This window comes from Hydra vulgaris, chromosome 15, assembly GCF_038396675.1.
Source record: "Hydra vulgaris chromosome 15, alternate assembly HydraT2T_AEP".
Classification (NCBI taxonomy): Eukaryota; Metazoa; Cnidaria; class Hydrozoa; order Anthoathecata; family Hydridae; genus Hydra; species Hydra vulgaris.
In genome coordinates this window covers 17636969-17658430 of record NC_088934.1, presented here as the reverse complement: position 1 = coordinate 17658430, position 21462 = coordinate 17636969, and the positions used below count along the sequence as shown (strand labels likewise).

The 21462-nt window shown below is 26.3% G+C and overlaps 2 protein-coding genes across 2 annotated transcripts; both read left to right on the top strand.

Annotated features, from left to right (window-relative positions):
• Window positions 1-910: 910 nt before the first annotated feature.
• Window positions 911-5921, top strand: LOC136072028 (partitioning defective 6 homolog gamma-like). The gene is made up of 3 exons (XM_065819961.1): window positions 911-1120; window positions 1278-1500; window positions 4579-5921. The coding sequence occupies exons 1-3, from the start codon at window positions 1058-1060 to the stop codon at window positions 5196-5198; spliced, it is 906 nt and encodes a 301-aa protein (XP_065676033.1). The 5' UTR covers window positions 911-1057; the 3' UTR covers window positions 5199-5921.
• A 529-nt stretch (window positions 5922-6450) lies between these two features.
• On the top strand, window positions 6451-20544 carry LOC136072027 (uncharacterized). Its single transcript, XM_065819960.1, has 12 exons — window positions 6451-6538; window positions 6868-6913; window positions 11861-12728; window positions 15579-15711; window positions 16023-16119; window positions 17888-17967; window positions 18701-18767; window positions 18848-18911; window positions 19162-19293; window positions 19413-19617; window positions 19924-19963; window positions 20038-20544. The coding sequence occupies exons 1-12, from the start codon at window positions 6478-6480 to the stop codon at window positions 20321-20323; spliced, it is 2079 nt and encodes a 692-aa protein (XP_065676032.1). The 5' UTR covers window positions 6451-6477; the 3' UTR covers window positions 20324-20544.
• The last annotated feature ends 918 nt before the right edge of the window (window positions 20545-21462 follow it).

The following is a 21462-nucleotide window of genomic DNA, read 5'->3' as shown; positions in this document are numbered from 1 at the left end:
AAAGCATGATTTTATTCAAAAGCAAGGGTCAGTTAAGACCCCTAAAAATGATTTTATTCAAAAGCATGATTTTATTCAGAATGACTGTTATTTTATTATATAAAATAAAACTAGGGGCATAACAGAAAAAATTTTCAAAAAAGTAATTTTCGCCCCACCTTAGTACACTTAAATTAAATTTAAACTAAAGTTAAATTTAGGAAAAACTATTTGCCTACAAGACTTAAGAGGAGAAAATAGCACGAGTAAGTAAAAAGAAGGTAGAACCTGAGCAATTGATTTTATACTAAGTTAACATAAAAAATTGGAGTGAAATTGAGAATCGTATCTGACTTATTCCGTACAAAAGTAAAATTCAGAAAAAAATATTTAAATAGACTAATTCAGGATTTTTTTAAGCAAGAATCTACTGTAACAGCACTTTATTGTTGTTGTTTTTTAATTCCATTTTTATATTAAAATTTTTGGAAATAATTTGTACAAAAAATATTATTGCTATCATTTGTTATGTGTTTTTGAAATTTTTTTTTTAAAAAGAATATTCGAAATAGCCCTATAGAAGACTTTACTTAAATATCCAAGCAGGCTGCAATCATATCCAAGCAGGTTAAACTTTTGAAGGCCAATTCTGATCTTACCGTTGCGTCTGTACAAAGCCCCTAAAGTTCACGAACAAGTTATAACAAGTTAAAGCAATCTATATTATAATGTATATTTAATGGCGTTTTTAAAAGACTGTTGGTTCAAAATCTTTACGCGAATTACAAAATATTTTGCGTCTCTATATTATAGAGACATCAGCGGAAAAGTAGCCGGGTAAAACTAATATCATGCAACCGTTTAACCCAGTTACTATTCCGCTCATCAATTTTGAATCTCCCTTAAACGGCAACCGAAATTACATCAGATAATTTTTAGGATAAATATTTGCTAACTGTTGACAAAATCTTATTCATTAGAGACAAATTTTTAATTAAAGTATAATACTTTATTTGGTTCAACGTAAAATGGAGTAAAATAACTCAATAGTATATATCATTATAAGTTACTAAGAGAAATGTCTCATCGCAAAAAAGTTACAGTTCAATCCGATCTTTCATTGATTGAAGTGAAATCAAAGGTAGATAAAAGAAAACATTTTTCTAGCATCTTTTTTTTTGATATATATATATATATATATATATATATATATATATATATATATATATATATATATATATATATATATATATATTGTTATTGCTTTGTTTTTATTATTGTTAATATTATTACTATAGTTTGAAGCTGAGTTTCGAAGGTTTTCTTTAAAAAGAGATCTGCTTAAAAAGTATGAAGATTTCTATAACCTAATTGAAAACACACATTGTTTAAAGAAAGAAACTTTTTCGATATTTTATCGACATCCTCATGATGGTGATCTTTTACCTATAAATAATACAGAAAACTTCATGCATGCCCTAAGTTTATCTTTGCCCCTTCTAAGATTATTTGTGCAACGAGGTTTGTATAGATTATTTTAATAGAATGTAACAAAAAAGATAATATTTTGTCTTAAAATCTTATTCTTTAAAACTTCATATTAAACAGTTAAATATTTTGTTATTTTATAAGATTCATCATATTAGTAAATTATTAGAATTTTAATAAATTTTTGCTATTAAAGGTTTAAGAAAATTTTGAGAAAATTAAGGTCCTAAAAATGTATACCAAGGTTTTTTTTAAAGTTTATTTGTTGATATTTTCTCAGGTTTTTAAATTTGTATTGTTTGTTATCTTGTAATTACAGTGTTGATAATATATAAAATATGCAAAGAATAATGATGTGTGTGTATATATATGTGTGTATATATATATATATATATATATATATATATATATATATATATATATATATATATATATATGTATATATATATATATATATATATATATATATATATATACATATATATACATACACACACAGATATATATTTATATATATATATATATATATATATATATATATATATATATATATATATATATATGTATATATATATATATATATATATATATATATATATATATATATATATATATATATATATATATATATATACACACACACACACACAGATATATATTTTTTTGTTACTTCACTTCCCCAAGGCCGATAAGGTCACTACAGGTAAGGAGGCTACTTGTGGTTATAACCCTTTCTCAACTCTATAATTCTGAAACACGAACTTTGATGAACAAGGCCGCTGCGCAGAGAAACAAGTTGAGCGCGGTACTACCAGGGATGTGGTGGGGATCAAACTTGGAGCCTTTCACTTATAAAGCGAGCGCTCTTCCACAACACCACTACTGCATATATATATATATATATGCAGTAGTGGTGTATACACACACACACACTTTTTAATCCCCTACTCACACTATTAATCCCCTAATCCAAAATAGTAGAATGACTAAAACTACATTTTAGTCATTCTACTATTTTGATGCACAACAGTTTTGTTGTTCAAGGTTCATGTTTCAAAGTTTTTATTTTTTTTAAATAAGTACCCTATATGGCTGTAGTGACCCAACTGTCTTGGAAAGGTGAATACAATAAAATATATACCCTTATCATTATCTTATTACTGTCCCTGTTTTTGCATTAGTACACATGCTTTTATTATTAAGTAAAAACTTACTTGATAAAAATTTTTTTTTTGTTTTTATAATTAATATATACAAAGAAAAAATAACAAGATTTGTTTTTTTTTGTATACATTCATTATTCAAGGTTATTAAATAAATTTAGTTCAAACTTATATTTTTATTGTATTCTTTTATCTGAACACATGCTACAACTTAGTTAAATAATTGCTATGACTTGGTTAACCCCTTAAAATAGGATTTTCTTATTTTAACATGGATTTCACGTAACATGTTTTTTGATTGTTACTTCTCAATATTCAGTAACAACAGTGAAGAAATAAAAAAGCCGTCAAAGCAGAAACAGCCACAATTAGTTGTATAAACTAACCCAAAGTAGCATCTGTTATTTATCAATATATTTGTGTACTGAAATACTACTTATGCTTTGAGTTTGCGGCAGCTGGATTTGAACTTGTATTACACAATAATATTACAGATTTTAACATTTCTTTCGACATTTTAACTAGCTGAGCTATCCTGCCACTAATTTTTAGTTAAATGATGAAATATGTCAAATAATCACTGATTGGTACCAAATAAAAATAATTTTGTCTTTTTTTTTTAACAGTATAATATCTGATGCAAAATATTATTGCCAACTTCTTACTGCTTATTCCATAATTACCTCAACAAATCTTTTATCTGCCCTTGTATGAATTCCTGTTGTCATTATACTGGGGTTGGTTTTTTAAATGATTTTTATTTTTTAAAGACAAAGTAAAAAAGGGCAATATAAATTGAGTTAGGCTTGTTTCAGCTGCAAAGTTCAAATCTTTACCCGATTCTTGTAAATTTGCATCACTTGCTCTTTTCTACAAATACTATCATGGTTGCTGCTCAAGGAAGCTATAATCTCTTGTTCCACCACTTAAAACATAATCTTATGTGAAACATTTAACAAAGTTGTATCTTTTAATGTAACTGTTCCTTTACATTCAAAAAAACTTTTATTTATCTACTTTTATTTCTTGAACACCAATGCTTTGGAATTTTCTCCTTTATACTTTTCAGACTAACGCAGACTATCAAGTTCACAGTTTTTTAAGTCTTTGGTCAACTATTAAACCAATTCTACCAAAGTAAATTGATATTATTCTACCTGTTAATTAGTTATTACTAATTATTAATTAATTACTAATGTAACGCCTAAAATACAATTAAACTGCTCTACAAAAGGATATTAATGAGGATTTATAAGTTATTTTAATTCAATTTTTGTTTAAAAGTTTTCTTCAAGTTTAGTTTTTTTTACTTATGAAGTTTATAATTTTTGTTAGCAATTTTTTACCTATAAATCTTTTTATACTGCTGCTACCCTCCTCTTGAGCAGGAGTTAATTTTATATTAGAACAACTTTAGGCTTTTTTTAAACCTGAGTTATCAAAATTCATATTCATAAAGACTTCATTTGCTTTACCTGGCCAAAAAAAAAAAGAAAGGGAAGAAATTATGTTTTCTTAATTAGTTCCAGTTTTTTTTTCTTCTTTCTATACTACAGACATAGTGTTACTGCAGTCGAGGAGGAGACTTATTTTTTTATTATAATTTTGTTGTTTTATTTTTGCTTTTATTTCTTTTCTTTTCTTTGAAACTCTCTTTAAACCCTAAACTTCAAAACTTGAACTTTTAAACAAAAATGCTAGCGGTAGAAACAAGTTAAGCATGATACTTCAAGAAGTGTGAGGTAGATTTAAATCTCAAACCTCTTTATTGTAAGTCAAACCTTCTGCCACTATTCTACTACCACATAATTTTCTACCATATTAGCTAAATTTAAAGATGATATTTGTTATATATGTTTAAGTAATGACAAGTTATATTTGTTATATGCAAATGAAAATTATATTCTTATTGTATTAAATCAGTTTTTAAAAGTGCTTTTTTTTTCAGGAGATATGTCTGAGCTTGTAAATAAGTTCAATCAAAGTAAGCGTGGTCTGGGTTTTAATCCATCAACAACGGTGGTAAACAAAAAATTACAGATTAGTGTTCCGAAAGATTTCAGAAGAGTATCTGCTATTATTGACGCTGACATTTTACCAGACAGTGTACGACGCGTGAGACTATGCAAACACAACTCTGACAAACCTCTAGGTTTCTATATTCGAGATGGCACAAGTATTCGAGTTACTGCAGATGGACTAGAAAAAGTACCTGGAATATTTATTTCTCGCTTAGTTCCAGGAGGTTTAGCTGAAAGTACAGGATTGCTATCTGTAAACGATGAGGTTTTAGAAGTCAATGGCATTGAAGTTACATCTAAAAGTTTGGACCAAGTCACTGAAATGATGGTGGCCAATAGTCATAATTTAATAGTTACTGTCAAACCTGTTGATCAGACTTATACAAGTACAAAACATAGTAAAGAGGGTGATTCTGACTATAAGGGGGGATTTATTGGGGTCAAGCCTCATTCTGGTACACATTTAGTACCACCTGAAATGGATGTTATTAATTCTGATGACGAAGATGAACCTGTTGTCAGCTATGATGGAGTAATACATGTATGATGATAATTTAGATGTTCTTTTTAGTTTTTATTTTAGCACAATAAATTATAGAAAAGTTTTAACGTAAAGCTGAACCTGAAATTCTAATGCACCTTTTTTATTTTATAAACCAAAAGCTTTGTATGGTACATTTTCCTTCAAGATTCATTTACATAATATAACAAGTCGTCATTTACTTTATTTTTTTGTTTTTTTGTTATGTTTCTTATCCAAAGTTTTAATCATAGGGTTTCTGATTTTTTTTTCAAACTACATTTTGTATTTTTTGTATAAAATTTTTGTTAAAAAATATTTAACATATTTTATATAAAAGTAATTGAGTGATTAGTGTTCAGTTTTTGTAGGTTATATTCATTCACACAATTTGTATATGAATTTATGAATTTATTTTTTTATGATATATTATGGTTAAATTATGTGATTTTTAGTGGGTTATATATAAATTAATATTTATCAACCCTTTTTTCATTATGAAAACAATATAGAAATAATAGAAAGCAAAAATCATAAAAGACTATTTTACTCACTTTGTTTACTAAAGTTTATTATTTAACAATAACAAGCTAAAACAATTTTTAACTAGATCTTGCAAAGTTTTATGTGTTTTATTTATGAATTTGTAATTTTTCATTATTTGTGTCATGAATATTTTTTTTATAAATATTGCTAACTGCTCTTGTATAAATATTATATAGCAATTGTATATAAGTTACACTTTTAGTATTAAGTTTGTTTTTTGTGGCTTTTTTAAAACCATTTTGTTTAAACAAATATGATCCAAAAAAATTGTCAAATTGATATTCCCTATATAGTTTATTATTTTTTAAGAGTTAAAACATTAAAGTTTTTCATATCATTTTTATAAATGTTCTGTGTTCTGAAGGTTATTCTTTAAAGAAATTGTAATTGATAACTACTCTGTGCTTTAAAGATCCCTCTCTTCTATTGTATTAGTAATGTAAAAAATCTCATGCAATGAAGAATGTTATAAATATTTATATAAATATATGTTATAAATATTTTACTCAATAATTCTTTGTTTTTTTGGCATTATGGTTTTTTAGTTGTTTGTTTCTTAATTTTTTTATTTTAATTTATATTATGTACTCTTTTTATATATTAAAATTATATAATTCTATAATATATAAATAAATTATATAAATTGTATAATTATATATAAATATATATACAATAAATTATATAATAATATATAAATATATTAAAATGCATATAAGTATCAAACTTCCATTATTTTAGTGAAAATTTTTTTAAGTAAAAAATGAAAAAAGAATCAAAAGAAGACAAAGCCCTTTTGCAGATAAGGATCGAAACTCTAAAAAGTAAATATCTTAATAGAAAATTAGGTTTTTAGCTTCACTTACTTCTCCTCTTTGTTTTCATCATTTCTCATCATCATCATCATCATCATCATCATCATCATCATCATCATCATCATCATCATCATCATCATCATCATCATCATCATCATTATCATCATCATAATCATCATCATCATCATTATCATTATCATCATTATCATCATCATCATCATTATCATCATCATCATCATTATTGTTATTGTCACCATCAACATTGGTATCACCATCATCATTATTGTCATTATCAAATCATCATCATTACCACTTATTTTTTACTATTTATTTTATAGCTATGATCGGAAAAATGAAAGAAAATCAATTTGGAATAAAGACTAGGTTTGTTTTGTTTTTTGTATATGTCATAGAAGATTTATAGTGTAATAAACTGTTCACAAAAACAAATTTTATGAGTAATTTTTACAGTTGTTAAAGCATTAAAAGCCATTACCTAAGTATTAAATAAATGTCTATGGTTTTTGATGCCTAATTTTTTTTTAACTTTCTTAGAGTTAAGATAAAATGAGTTAAAATGAAATATTACCAGTAATAATACCAGTAGTATATAAAAATGGCATAAAAAAACTTGTTTTCCAATTGTACAGTTTTGGTACCAAATAATAACTTTTTTATTCCTTTAAAATAGTATTAATAAAAAGTCTTTTTTTACTTCTTTTTGTTTATTTTATAAACCAGCTAAATGTAGCTCGTTTTGTAGAAGCTAAATGTAGCTCGTTATGTAGAAGCTAAATGTAGCTCGTTATGCAGAAGCTAAATGTAGCTCGTTATGTAGAAGCTAAATATAGCTCGTTATGTAGAAGCTAAATGTAGTTCGTTATGCTTAATGGAAAAGGTTTTCAAAATTAGTAGAGCTTTAAAAATTTTTGATCGGTTTTTGAGACTTTTGAGAGAAAAAAGATAAAAAGTTTTGCCATTTTTCCAGAAAAGTGCCATCTTTTAAATAGCTATGTGAGCCACTTCAAGATCAGCTTCAAATAGTGCTTTTTATATTTATATTTTATTATTATTTTAGTTATTATTATAATTTTTTATATTTAATATTAGTAGTTCAAGTAATACCATTTCAGCTGGTAAACAGCTGAAAAAATGGTAAATAAAAATAAACCTTTTAGTTTAAGTAAATTTTTTCAATTTTTTCTTGTATTATTGAGATTTATTCATGTATATTAGTTTAGTTTTGGCTATCAAATATTACTTGAAATATGAGTTTTACATTTAAATTTATTGTTTATGCTAGCTTATGTATACAACTCCTTTTAAAAAAATTTTCAATTAAAAATGCCTCTTTGAAAATCACTTCGTATAAAATATGTGGCAAACTGATATAAAAAATAAGATTAACAGTTAAATAAATTATGACTGAATAAGAAAAGCAATAACAACTTGCAGCAGAATCTATGTAATAATATAAATTTGTATATGTTACAATATGAGTTTGTTATAATATTTTAATATGAGAAAGCTGTTTGGATATGCATAGTTTCATAGTGAATACAGTTAATTTGGAAGATTTTATAGTGAAAGATGTGGAAGAAGCAGTCAAAGTTAGAGTCTGCAAATGGAAGAATCAGGAGATGGTAATAATCATCTAATATTGTAATAAAAAGCAATGTTTTGACACTCCAATTTTTTTAAACCAATATTGGTGGCCAAAGTGTGTTTTGTAAAAACAACACACTTTGGCCACCAATTACATATAATGATAATAAAGATAAGATTTCTTTATATAGATAAAAAATACTGATTATTGCTCAATAAGATTTATTTGTAGAATGTGATACATTTCTAAATTTAACAGAAGAATTTTATAGAAAAGCACAAGATCTGATCCAATAAACATGAACTTTCCTGTTTTACATGATAATTATGTCTTTTAATTTTTATTTAATTAACTTAAAAAATAACATATTCTAGCTTTATAGCTAGCTTTCTAAGAAAAGGAATCAGTTGTGTTCCCTTTTTTTTTTTATAAACTATAGAACTATAGTGATCTCCGAGAGCAGAGACAAGTTGTTTTATATTAAAGAAAATGTTTTAAAAAAACATATGAGATAAATTTTTTTGATTATAACTAAATAATAAATATATATGAAAAAAATTAAAGTTTTAGTTTTAGTGGATGCTTGTCTTCTTTATTTTTTCTTGGTTCTTGGAGTCTTTAAAATATTAAAAAAAAAGTTTTTCTGTTACCTAAATCAACCTGTTTTTCTGAGCAGTGGCCATGTTAAAAAAAATTTGTTTCCTAGTTTAGGGTCAAGAGAGAGTTGCAAATAAAACAAAAAAATTAGCAGATTTTTTGAATGTGGTGACCCTGGAATTTGGAGCCTTCGGGAGATTAAAATTTTAAGGAATCCCAAAGTGCAGAGACAGATTGTGTTCATATTAAGGGGTCATCCATAAAGTACATACGCTTTTTTTTTGTCAACCCCTCCCCCCATCCCCCTACCGCATTTTGCAATACACTTTTTTGAATACCCTCCACCTCCTTAAAAGTAACTACACTTTTAAACTATTCATCTAACATTTTATGATATTTTTTTTAGTTTAGTGTCTCCTTTCTTTTATAATTGACCCACTGCCCTCCCATCTCATATATGTCATTTGCGGACCCCCTCATCCCCTCCGAGCATACATACTTTATGAAGATTCCTTAAGAAAATGTAAAAAAAAACAAAACATTTAGGCTAAATTTTTTTGATTATAACTAAATAATCAATACATATCAGTAAAACTGAAATTGTTGTTTTAGTCGAAGCTTGCCTTTTTTCTTGCTTCATTTTTCTTGGTTCTCAGAGTCTTTATAATATACACAGCAACCTGCAGACTGAATATTTATTTTATGCGCATTTAATTGATAACAGTTTCAGTATATGATGTCATTATGATTTATTTTTTTAAATATCAAAGTATTTTTTGTCTGACAACCAGAAAATCATATTTACTTGTATATATTTTCATTAATTTCTAAAAAAATTTTGTGATTATTTTGTTTTATCTACTTGAAGTTTTCAAAGTGACAAAGTTTTGTTTTACTTTTTAATTATTATTTGCCCATATCCCTATTTGAGTCAGTCGGCATATGTACTCTTAGCCAAGACTACCTAAATAAACTATAATATAAGGTAATGTAACTATAAATAAACAATATTAATTAAAAAATATATAACTACTTTGAATAAAAATTTGAAATTAAATAAAATAGTTTCCAATAAAGGATCCAAACCCGCCTCTTAAACACCCGTACAAAAAAACCAGAAGCAAATATCTTTTTACCACTCTTACCATTTTCTCACTGATTCTATTCTCTACTTCTACAAATCTCTTATTCATCCCTGAATGGAATACTGTTGTCATATTTGGGCTGGTTCTTTCTGTTCCTGACAAGGTCCAAAATTACATTGTAAACATAGTTTGACCCGCTCTATCTGCTAAGCTTGAGCTTCTTTCCCGTCATTGCAAACTTGCATCTCTTTCTCTTTTTTACATATACTATCATGGTCACAGCTCAAAGGATCTATCATCTCTAACTCCATCAACTAAAACTCGCCATTCAGCAAAGTCTTATTTTTTTCACTGTATCTGTCTCTGCATGCTCTAAAAACTTTTATTTGTCTAGTTTTTTTTCTGCACTTCAACCCTTTGGAATTCTCTCTCATCTTCATGTTTTCTTGACTCATACAACCTTCAACTTTTTAAGTCTTCTGTCAACCGTTTTCTTGCTCTCTAACTCTAATTTTTTTCCTCTAGTAACTCCCAACTTAATAGTGGTTGCTTGTAGCCTTGTTGGGAGTGAATCAGAATAAAAAGATATATATATATATATATAAATTTATATATTGTTATAAAATCTTAAAATATAAATCATATAAATAATAAAATATCTTTTATAAAAATTTTTGGAATTTAATGAAAATTTATATTAATAAATATGATTTTCTGATCGTCAGACAATAAATACTTCGATATTAAAAAAAAAAAGTTATTATGACGTCATTTACTGAAACTGTTAATAATTAAACACGTATGAAATAAATTATGCAGGTTGCCATTATAAAGACTCTGAGAACCAAGAAAAAATAGAGCAAGAAAAAAGGCAAGCTTCGACTAAAACAACAGTTTTAGTTTTATTGATATGTATTTATTATTTGTTATAATCAAAAAAATTTAGCCTAAATGTTTTTGCTTTTTTTTACATTTTCTTTAAATAACTGTTCAAATCTTTACTGTTGTAATATGTATTTAAAATGATTTTATTAAATGGGATTAATTTATTATTGTGTTTTCATTTTTATTTTTAGATTTCTTTAAATTTTTTTAATTTAAAGTTTTGAATAAATCGGCTGAATAGGGTTTAAGTTTAAGCCTTCACAGGAGATGTGTTCAGTTTTCCCACGAAAAAGTTTTTTTATTTAGACAACTTGGTCGCTGCCGTTTGCAAGTTTTATGTATTAAATGTTACAATACTTTGCGGCAAAAACAAAAAAGTTGCAAAAACAAAAAAGCAAAACTAACAAAATAAATTTAAATTAAAAAAATTTTAAAAAATTAATATTTTAAAGAATTTGTGTACTGCTATTGTGGTTGTTATTTTCAACAACGAAATTGGATAAGGCAAAGCAAAAAAAAAAAACAGTTTTAAGTTGACATTAAAAAGACTGATTTTCTTATATTTTATTTGTTTTTTTAAGAGGAAAGCAAAAATAAAAATTGCTGTTTGTTTGTAGAATGTATTTGTATAATTTTAATGTAACAAGTATATATTATCTCTATGTGAATATGTCTATATAATCTATATTTATATGTTAATATGCACTCATATGTTGGTTTGTTCATGTATTTATATATTTTAGATGTACCGCATAGGCTTTACTTTCTACATCAATTTTTAAATTATATGAATTATATTGTTTTTCTCTTAAATCAAATCTTTTGAAAATGCTAAATTTAATAACAACAACAACAACAACAACAAAAACAGTACACAAATTTTAATTATTCTTTTTTTTCTATTTAAATTTATTTTAATTTCCTATTTTTTTAGTTATGCTTTTTTTGTTTTTGCTGCAAAGTATTAAAACACTAAGTATATAAAACTTGCAAATAGTCATGACCAAGTTGTCTAAAAAAAAAACTTTTTGTAGACAAATGAGACTGAAAACCACACGCATCTTCTGGGAAAGCTTGAAATTGGTTTTCTTTTTTTATATACATTAATAAAATTATGATATTATTTGTTATTTAAATATTTTAACTTTTTAATTTTAGCCTACCAGTTAAACCAGGATATCAAGTCATTCAACCGTCAGCTCGTGTTTTAAACTCAAAATTATTGAACAATTCTAATTTTAAAACAAACTTTAGAAAAACATCTTTAGGAAATTTTCACTACGAAACAATAAACAATATAAATTTAAAAACATATTCAGTTGATAAGTATAAATGGGTGAAAAAAAACAATTATGAAAAAATTGATATAAATAAGAATACATCAAATATAAATGTAATTAAATCCTGTATACCAGTTGCCAATAGAAATAACTTAAAGTTTTACAGTGAAAGGAATCACATAATGAATAAAAATAACAATACTTCTTCTGACAGCCTTTCTTTAACATCTAAATCGCCATCTTCCAAATCATTTATAACAGAGAATTCAAAATGTAGTAATGTAGCCAATATTCAAGTTAAAAAAGGATGCAATGTTGATTTGAAAAATTACAATGAATCAAGTCAGAATGCAGCTGAGAAAATAATACCACCTAAAGTTGTATGGGTGCGAACTACAGCAAAAAAACCTATGAGGAGTCATTCTTTAAACAATCAAACACATTTACCGATTCAGAGTAAACCATTTAAAAAAACATACTCTAACCGAAATGAAAATCAGATTAAGAAACAGAGTCACCATCTCTTGTCAAAGTATAAGTTTGTAAGAAATAAACAACTTGTTCCTTCAGTAAGTAATTTTATGACTCATAGCATGCTGAGAAGGATCAGTGAAAAAAAATTTATTTGGAGGCGAAGAAGTTTAGAAATTAAAGAGGAAAATTTTATTAAACGTGGAAGAAATACTTTTATAGAAAAACGGTTTCGAGCTGTTCAAAGAAGTAGAGATGCAGATTTGTACAGATTAGTAAGTGTTAAAGTATTTTACCTATTTATATATGTATATTTTATATATTTAACAGGCTTGGGTGGAAATGGCCTGCAATCACATGCTGTGACTGATCATGCTTATAATTTTTTTCTTTACAATTTGACCATGGCTGTTTTGATGTTTTAATAATTTAAACGCAATTTTAAAAATTGTTGTTGTAAATAACTTTTAATTGTTGATCTTTTCTAAAGTTTTTATTTTACGCGAAGGCTTTAAATAAAACAAAAAGTTTATTATAATGATTGTTTAAGATAAACGCATTGTGTGTAAATTAACAAAAAACGTTTCATATAAATTTTTTTATATAGGCTATTTTTTATGATAAACTTAAACGTTTGAATCTATTTTTCCATGTCTTTCTAAAAATCTTTTAATTAATTTACTTTATTAATAAGCAAAATGCTTGTTAATAAAGTTACAAATAAATTGTAATGCTCCAATTAAAATTAAATTAAATTGCTTGTTGGCAGTATATTTTATTTAAATCGCAGCCACATTTTATTTAGATTATTAAAGAATATTATGCTTATTAATATAACATTTTTTATGATGATTTTATAAATTAAGATGACTTTAACTTACGATTTGCATCTTCAATAGACGCTATTTAGTTGAATTATTTTAATACATTATTTCTTGGGTGCAAAAAGTGTAAATAAGAAGAAATATAAATATTAAATGGTTATTAGTCCGATTTTGATTTTATTAGTCCGATTTCAATGTTATTAGTCTGATTTCGATGTTATTAGTCTGATTTTAATGTTATTAGTCTGATTTTAATGTTATTAGTCTGATTTTAATGTTATTAGTCCGATTTCGAACTATAATCTTTATTATTTTAAAAAGACAATGTTTAAACAATTTTATTTTTTGCAACTTTTTGAAAAAATAAATGTTTATACAATTTAAAAATATTATTTATTAATATTTTAAATAACCTATGACAGTGAAAAAAACATCTCACAAAAACCATTTAAATTTTACCTGCAAAAATGTAAAGATTTAAACATGTAGTGAAGGATATAAGAAACTTTCTGAATAATAATAAAAGACAAAAATTGTGCATGTGAAAATTAAAACAAGACTGAGTAAAGAATATAAGATAATATAGCTTAAAAACTCCTTGATAATAGTAATAATATGAAAACCAGCAGATGTATTAAAAAATATAATAAATTGAAAAAATATAATAACATTTTATAAATATAATAATATAATATAAAAATTAATAATTAATAAATACTGTAATAAGACTAACTAAGTACTATAATAAGACAAGATAAATTTTAATCAAATTGGTGGTTAATAAAAAGTTTTTCAGGTGATATTATAATGATATAAGGCGTGATATAAAAATGATGTAAGAATCAGGTAAAAATATGTTTTGAAGTAAAGTTTTCTCTACGGTACAAATCAAAGTAACTTTGAGACCATAGCAAAATTGATTTTTTAAAAGAAAAGTTTTCTCAATGGTCAGAGTTAAATGTAATTCAACTCTGACCATGAGAATGTAACAAAAAAATATACATCAACAAATAAGTAAGAGCATAGCTAAATCGAAGTTTCAAAAAGTAAAGCTTTTATGAATAAATATTATAGTAAAAAAAATAAATCTACTATAAAAGAAGATTAGACAATTTTGAATAACATAAGAAATTCACTGAAATACAAAAATAATGTAAAGAGCGGAAAAATATTTTTTTGCGAAAGTTCTCTATGGTCGAATTCATTTGAGACCATAACAAATGCACAATAAATTTTTCTAGTTTAACTAATTAAATATACATTAAATTAGTAAAGAAAAATAAAACTTAGTTAAGAAAAAATATATTTTTTATTATGTAAGTTAATGCTAAGTTGCTTTTTTGATGAGAGGGATGGAATGAGTTTCAATGTAATAGTGCTGTTGTATCAGTTGTTTTTTTTTTATACTGTTGTTTCTATCTGGCCATCTAGCTTTTTGGCGATTGTTAGGTCCATGAAATTAATTGAATGCGTAGAATTATTTAAAGTAAATTTCATTGTGGGGTGGATGGCATTGATAAACTTGAAAACATGCGTTAGTTTCTCCGAAGGCCCATGAAAAACAAAAAATATATCATCTATAAATTGTTTATAAAAAGAAATCCACATTGAAAATTGTTCAGTTATTTTTTCATCCTTCTTTCCATAAATAAATTAGTATAGGGCGGGGTCATACGTGTTACCATGGTTGTTCCTGTTAATTGTAAAAAGTGATCAGTCGAAAATTGAAAGTTGCTGTAGTTTAGGATGGTTTCTAATATTATGTCAATAAAAGCATTAATTAGGCATTTTATGGGTCTGTTATATAGCATTGCTATCTTTAAAACAAAACAAAAAAGTATGTATCGATTACTGCTGACTCAAGGTCAACATAAAATTGCTTTTTGAACTAATGATAGCTGTGGTTTTAGTTTATACATTGATGAGATATTTTATATAACTCAATGCCTCCTCCATAATACTGGCTTGTGTCTGGCTTTAGGGATGTAAGTTTGAAAAAAAAAAGACAGCTCAAATGTATAGAATCTCAGCAACCTAGAAGCAATTTGTTACCTTAAATAGATTATTTGAATAATATTTAGTATTGTACAACAGAATAGAAAAATTGAACTAATCCAACACCAGTACTGTTCTAAATAGGTATCAGTACTGTTTTTAGTCGAAATCATTACTGCCTAATGTTTAAAAAAATGTGTTTTCTTAAGCAAATATTTCTTTTTATACAAATTTTTAAAGAATTAACATTGACTTTTTTTAAAAAAAAAAAAGTAGTTTGTTAAAAAATGCTTTTAAATTTTATAGAATTCATCTCAGCTCAGCAAAAATACTAATATTCAATCAAAAAGTAAAGAAGTTATCTTGACTCGACATGGATACAACTTTAAGTTAGCTTCCAATCTCAAATCTCTTAAGAGAGTAAATTTTACAACTGCTGGTAAATGTTTATTTAATATTTGTATACATTTTGCAAAATATTATTGGCTGATTACTAGTTAAAAATATTAACAGTTGGTTACACACGATTTAGGCGGGTTTTTTTATTATGCCATATTCTTTTATATTATTATATATGTGATGTTATGATGAGTTCAAGCAATTTTTTACTGAATGCATTAACTTGTTTTGCAGATCAGGACAGTATTTTTATCGTGATACTAGCACTAGAAAGATTACTATTCAAGGTTTAGAAGCTCCTACCCTCGCTCGCAACTGTGTGTGTAAATGTGTTTTTTTATTTTTTAACAGGCCATTCTCACCCAGGTGGTCAATTAACTGTAAAACTACAACCACCCTTTCATAAAAGATCAGCACTTCAAAAGACATCAAAGTTATACTTAGCAAGGTATTCAATTTTAATTAAATAGCAAAAAACCTTTTTTCCTATAAATATATGTACAGTTACGGCCAAAATATTTATATATGCTTAGATAGATATAGATATATTGATATAGATACAGATAGATAGATATAAAATGGCTAAATTGTACCTAGGGATGCAATTTCTTAATATATTTTGTGCACTTAAAATTTGTGCTCTTAAAATGTGCACTTTGAATTTTCGAAAAAGAAGAAAAAACAAAGAATAATAAAAAAGATTTATTGCAGCCCTAACCCAAACCATCAGTTAATGTAGAAGTAGCTCTTGTATGTTCTTACTAAATCAGTCAATGTTTTGAAGTCTCTGTAGTGTAGTGATCAACCGAAACAGGAAATATGCCAAAACTGAAATTTTGGGTATACTAGTTTATGCTGAAACCAAAATTGTCATTTCGAAAAACATCTTACTGAAACTAATACCAAACGTTCGGCTAGACAAAACTAATTTCATTACAAAATGTTATCTAAAAATGCAAATTTGATATTTGTTGTTTATATAGATTTGTTGTTGCTTTTTTTTTGTTTTGTTTTTTTGATGACTTCTTTTCATTAAGAAAAATAATATTACTCATCCACAAAATATTACCTTTATTCACTTTCTATTTAAACTATTTAAACCAAATTTGCATTTTTTCAACAAAATGTTATCAAGGGTTGGATTATGTGATTATGCTGTTACATAAATCAGGCTTGCCCTACTAACCAGGCTGATTAAAAAACATTAAAGCATAAAAAAATGTTTACATTTAAATTTAAATTGAATTATGCCTTTTTGTTTTTATCTAGTTGGTTATTTTAAAAACAATCAAGAATGACTTTGAAAAGAAATGGCATGATTTATTCTATCCAATCAGCTATATTTATGAGCAGGACTACCTTGTTTGTCTTTAAATGGGAAAAAAAATATTTTGCAGTTCCCTATTTTAGTATGTCATCAGTGTTATACATACATACATACATACATACATACATACATACATACATACATACATACATACATACATACATACATACATACATACATACATACATACATACATACATACATACATACCATACATACCATACATACCATACATACATACCATACATACATACCATACATACCATACATACCATACATACATACATACATACATACATACATACATACACACACACATACATACATACATACATACATACATACATACATACATACATACATACATACATACATACATACATACATACATACATACATACATACATAAATACATACATAAATACATACATACATACATACATACATACATACACACATACATACATACATACATACATACATACATACATACATACATACATACATACATACATACATACATACATACATACATACATACATGCATACATACATACAAATTTATTTATTTTTCACTATTCTTAGTTTTTTTTCTTTGTCTGGAAAACTGTCTATATTAAAGTTAGCATTTTAAAAGTTAAAGTGTGCAAAATATATAAAAAGAGTCACAGTGATAGTAAATATGTTAATGTATGTATACTTAGATCAGTATATATACTTAGATCAGCACTCTGACATCATGCTGATGAGCTGGAGGATATAGATAATAGAGAGCTGATGGGTGGGGCTTTAGTAAAAGAGTGCTACATAGGTTTGAGCAGCAATAAGTTTTTTCTATTATGTTTCATTTTATTTAACTTTAAAATTTAACCCAATTTAACTATTTCAGCTGCGTTCTTAAAAAAACCATCAGAGTGCAATGTCAAAAAAAAGGGCAGCGAAATTACTGTTTATTTTACTCCAGATTTGGTAAGTGCTTTGAATGTTTAAAGTTAATTAAAAAAAAAATTATTTTTCATTTATTTTATATTATATTAGATACTTGATTTATATTAAATGAGTACAAAGTTTTATGTAAAGTAGTTTTATGTTGAAATATATTTAAGTTTTTTTCAAGGATTTATCTTTGTTACCATCTGTGTTAAATGTAATGTACAATTCGTAGTATTTATAATTGGGTTGCCTTTGTACGATTGGGTGGCTTTTGTGTAAATGGGTAACCTTTGTGTAATTGATTCGTCTTTGTTTAACTGACTTTAATTTAGTAAACATTAATAGTTAAAGTTAATCTTACAGTTACAATCATATTAGTTTAATCTTGCATATAAAGTTTTTATTTTGGTTTGACATTGCAAGAAAGGAAAAGTAGATTTACAATTTCATGAAGAGTTTTCAAAGATTTTTTCTTAGTCCAACTGATTTTTCTGGTTTACGAAGCAACCTTTTATCTTTTTAATTAAGGGTATCTGTGGTAACTGGTAACTGTGGATCATACAATTTTTTGCAATTAATCACGTCTCAGTTTATAATTTTTGTATTTAGTAGACAACTCAATAAGTGATTTAAAAGTGTTATATCTTTGTTTACATAGTTGTATATGTTTAATGTTGGTATATTTGTTTACATAGTTGTATGTTTACATAGTTGTATGCATTTACATAGTTGCAGGTGTTAAGTAATTATACTTAATATACTTTTACAGGCAAATGTAAACGAGGGGAAAATTGTCATTATATACATGATCCTGAAAAGGTTGCTGTGTGTACAAGGTGGTATAGCTAAAATTATTCTAAACATTTGCAAATTTAAAAGAATATTAGTATTAAATTATTTAAATTTAAATTTTCAGATTTTTAAGAGGAACATGCAAAGATGAAAACTGTATTTTTTCACACAAGTTTGATCCTAACAAGGTAAATAAATATATATAATTAAGTTTATTCTTATAATGTAATTTAATCAGGAATCGGTTTGCTTGTCTTAGTATTTAATGTTAATCTGCATATAATCACATGTACCTAAACTTCACAAGATAAATAATCTACTCTAGGTCTAATATATGTAGATCTAGGCACTCTAAAAATAAAAAAGATTTTGAAAGATAAGATACATTTAATGCCAATAAAAATACGGTGGTCCTAATGTAATGATGAGTTTTTTTAGATGCCAGTGTGCTCATATTTTCTTCTGGGTCAATGCACGCGTGACAAATGCCCGTATAGACATGTCAACGTCAGTAGCTCAGCTCCCATTTGTGAGGCATTTGTCAAAGGGTTTTGCCCAAATGGTGAAAAGGTAATAATTGATTTGTTTTCAAGTTTAATCTATACCAGTTTAATATCGGTTGCACTCAGTTGATCGATTTAATATCAGTTGCAATCAACCTAAATTTTTCATTTGATATTTTTGCTTAGTGTACAAAAAAGCATACATTGGAATGTGAAGAGTTTTTGCATAGTGGCATTTGCAGCAAAAGAAAATCATGTAGATTAGTACATCGCATCAAAATTAAAAGAGGTCGAACTGTATCTGTATCTGGACTTCGTCGACCTCAGGCATTCATAAAAAATAAATCAGATGAAAGACTTGGCGGAATTCTTTCCCCATTAAAAGATAGCGGTTTGTGAATTTTAGTTAATCTTGCTAAACTTATGGTTTTAGAAGTTTCATTAATTATTATAATTATTATTAATTATCAATTATTAATTAGAATTGAAATTTAAATCAAAGTTTAAATTGATTTTACTGACTGTATACAACAGCACTGGTATGTGTTTACGAAGACGAGTGGACGAGTGGTACTCAGCAAAGAAAAATTTTTATTTAATTCTTCGAATTTTTTTTTATTTAGTAACACTCCTTTTGCAATTTACTTTTAATAGTTTATTTAAGAAATATTTTTTTCGTTTTTTTTTTTAATTTTAGGTCGAGCGCATCTACTTCCAAGCTTTTTAAATCTAAAGAGGTAACATGCAATGTTGCATTGCTTGGTTTTTTTTTTATGAATATTTTTTCTATACAATTTTATTTTTTTGTTAGTGATTCGATTGGGTCAATAAATAAAGCGAGTTCGTCTTCCTTAAGAAGTCTATTTGCGTCAGATGCCACTGTGGTTCCATTGAAAAGTTATACTGACGACACTAAAATACTAAGTAACGCTGACGTTGATAACCAACAAGTCGCAGAAATATCGGCAAAAGGCCATATCGAGTTTATTCCATTAAAATGCTCATTTTCAGACGAATCTGATGACGAAAGTGAAGGTGAACCTCGATATACAAAGCAGTTTTCTTTTAAAGAGCAAGATTTTATTTCATTGGAATGAGGTCTGTATAAAGAATTCTTTTCTTTAACATTTCTAAAAAGAATAATTTTGACCTAGTTACCTAAATTTTTTATTTATTTTTATTTTCTATTATTACTGACAGAAAAATATGTTTATATAATAAATTAAATTTAACAGTTAAAAAAAAAGAATGTAAGAGAATAATTCTTGTAAAATATTGAAAATGAAATAATAATAATAATAAATGCACGTAACTTAAAGTTTTCTATTTATGTCTTCAAATAAATAATTTATATAGTCCTTAAAAATATCGTCTATGATCCTTTCAGCCCTGTTCTCTTCCTAGCCCATAATTGCGACCTGAACGCATTGAAGTTATCGTTACGAGGTCAGTTCTTGTACAGGGGTTATAAAAATAAACTTATTAGGTAAAAAGTTTTTTTATTTTTTTTTATTTTGTGCTTTATAACGGTGCGCCGTTTTTTCGTTTGTCTAAAAACTAAATCAGAAAAAAACTAATGCAATTTATAAAAATTAACTTAAACCCCTCTCCTCCTCCTCCTTCTCTTACCAAAAAAAAATGAATTCAACGATTCTAATATAATCGCCTTCGAATTTTTTTCAACAATAGGAAAAATTTATTAAATGCTGGTATCAGGTTTTCCGAACTCTGTGGTAGCTCTCAGAGAGGCTGATTCCATCAACAGCTGTAAAATATCAGAGTACTTACAGTGCCATGTTGCACATGGATGGAATCGTACTTTTGGTGTGCATTGGTGTTCGTACTCTTGGTGTGCATTTTCGAGGCCACATTTGGACCCCTTTGTTACGGCTTAGGATTTATTAATAGTAATAAGACATTTGCTTGGGATATATATATAGTGTACTGATTACTATCTATTAGACACTAGATATTCGGTATCGTATAAGTCGGTACCGAATAGGAATGGTCTCATATCGCGTGGTATCGCTTATGTACCAATGTCAATACTATCAGTATTTAGAAATATTTATTTCGTCATTTATAAACATTTTACAACGACCTTGTACAATTTTTATCAATAAAATTTAAATAAAAATAAAAAAAATTATTAACGACAGGAGCAAGTCTTGAGACAGAAGTCTTGTCATCAAGCCCCTATAGTAAGCGTAAAATATTTTTTACAAATTTCTCATTA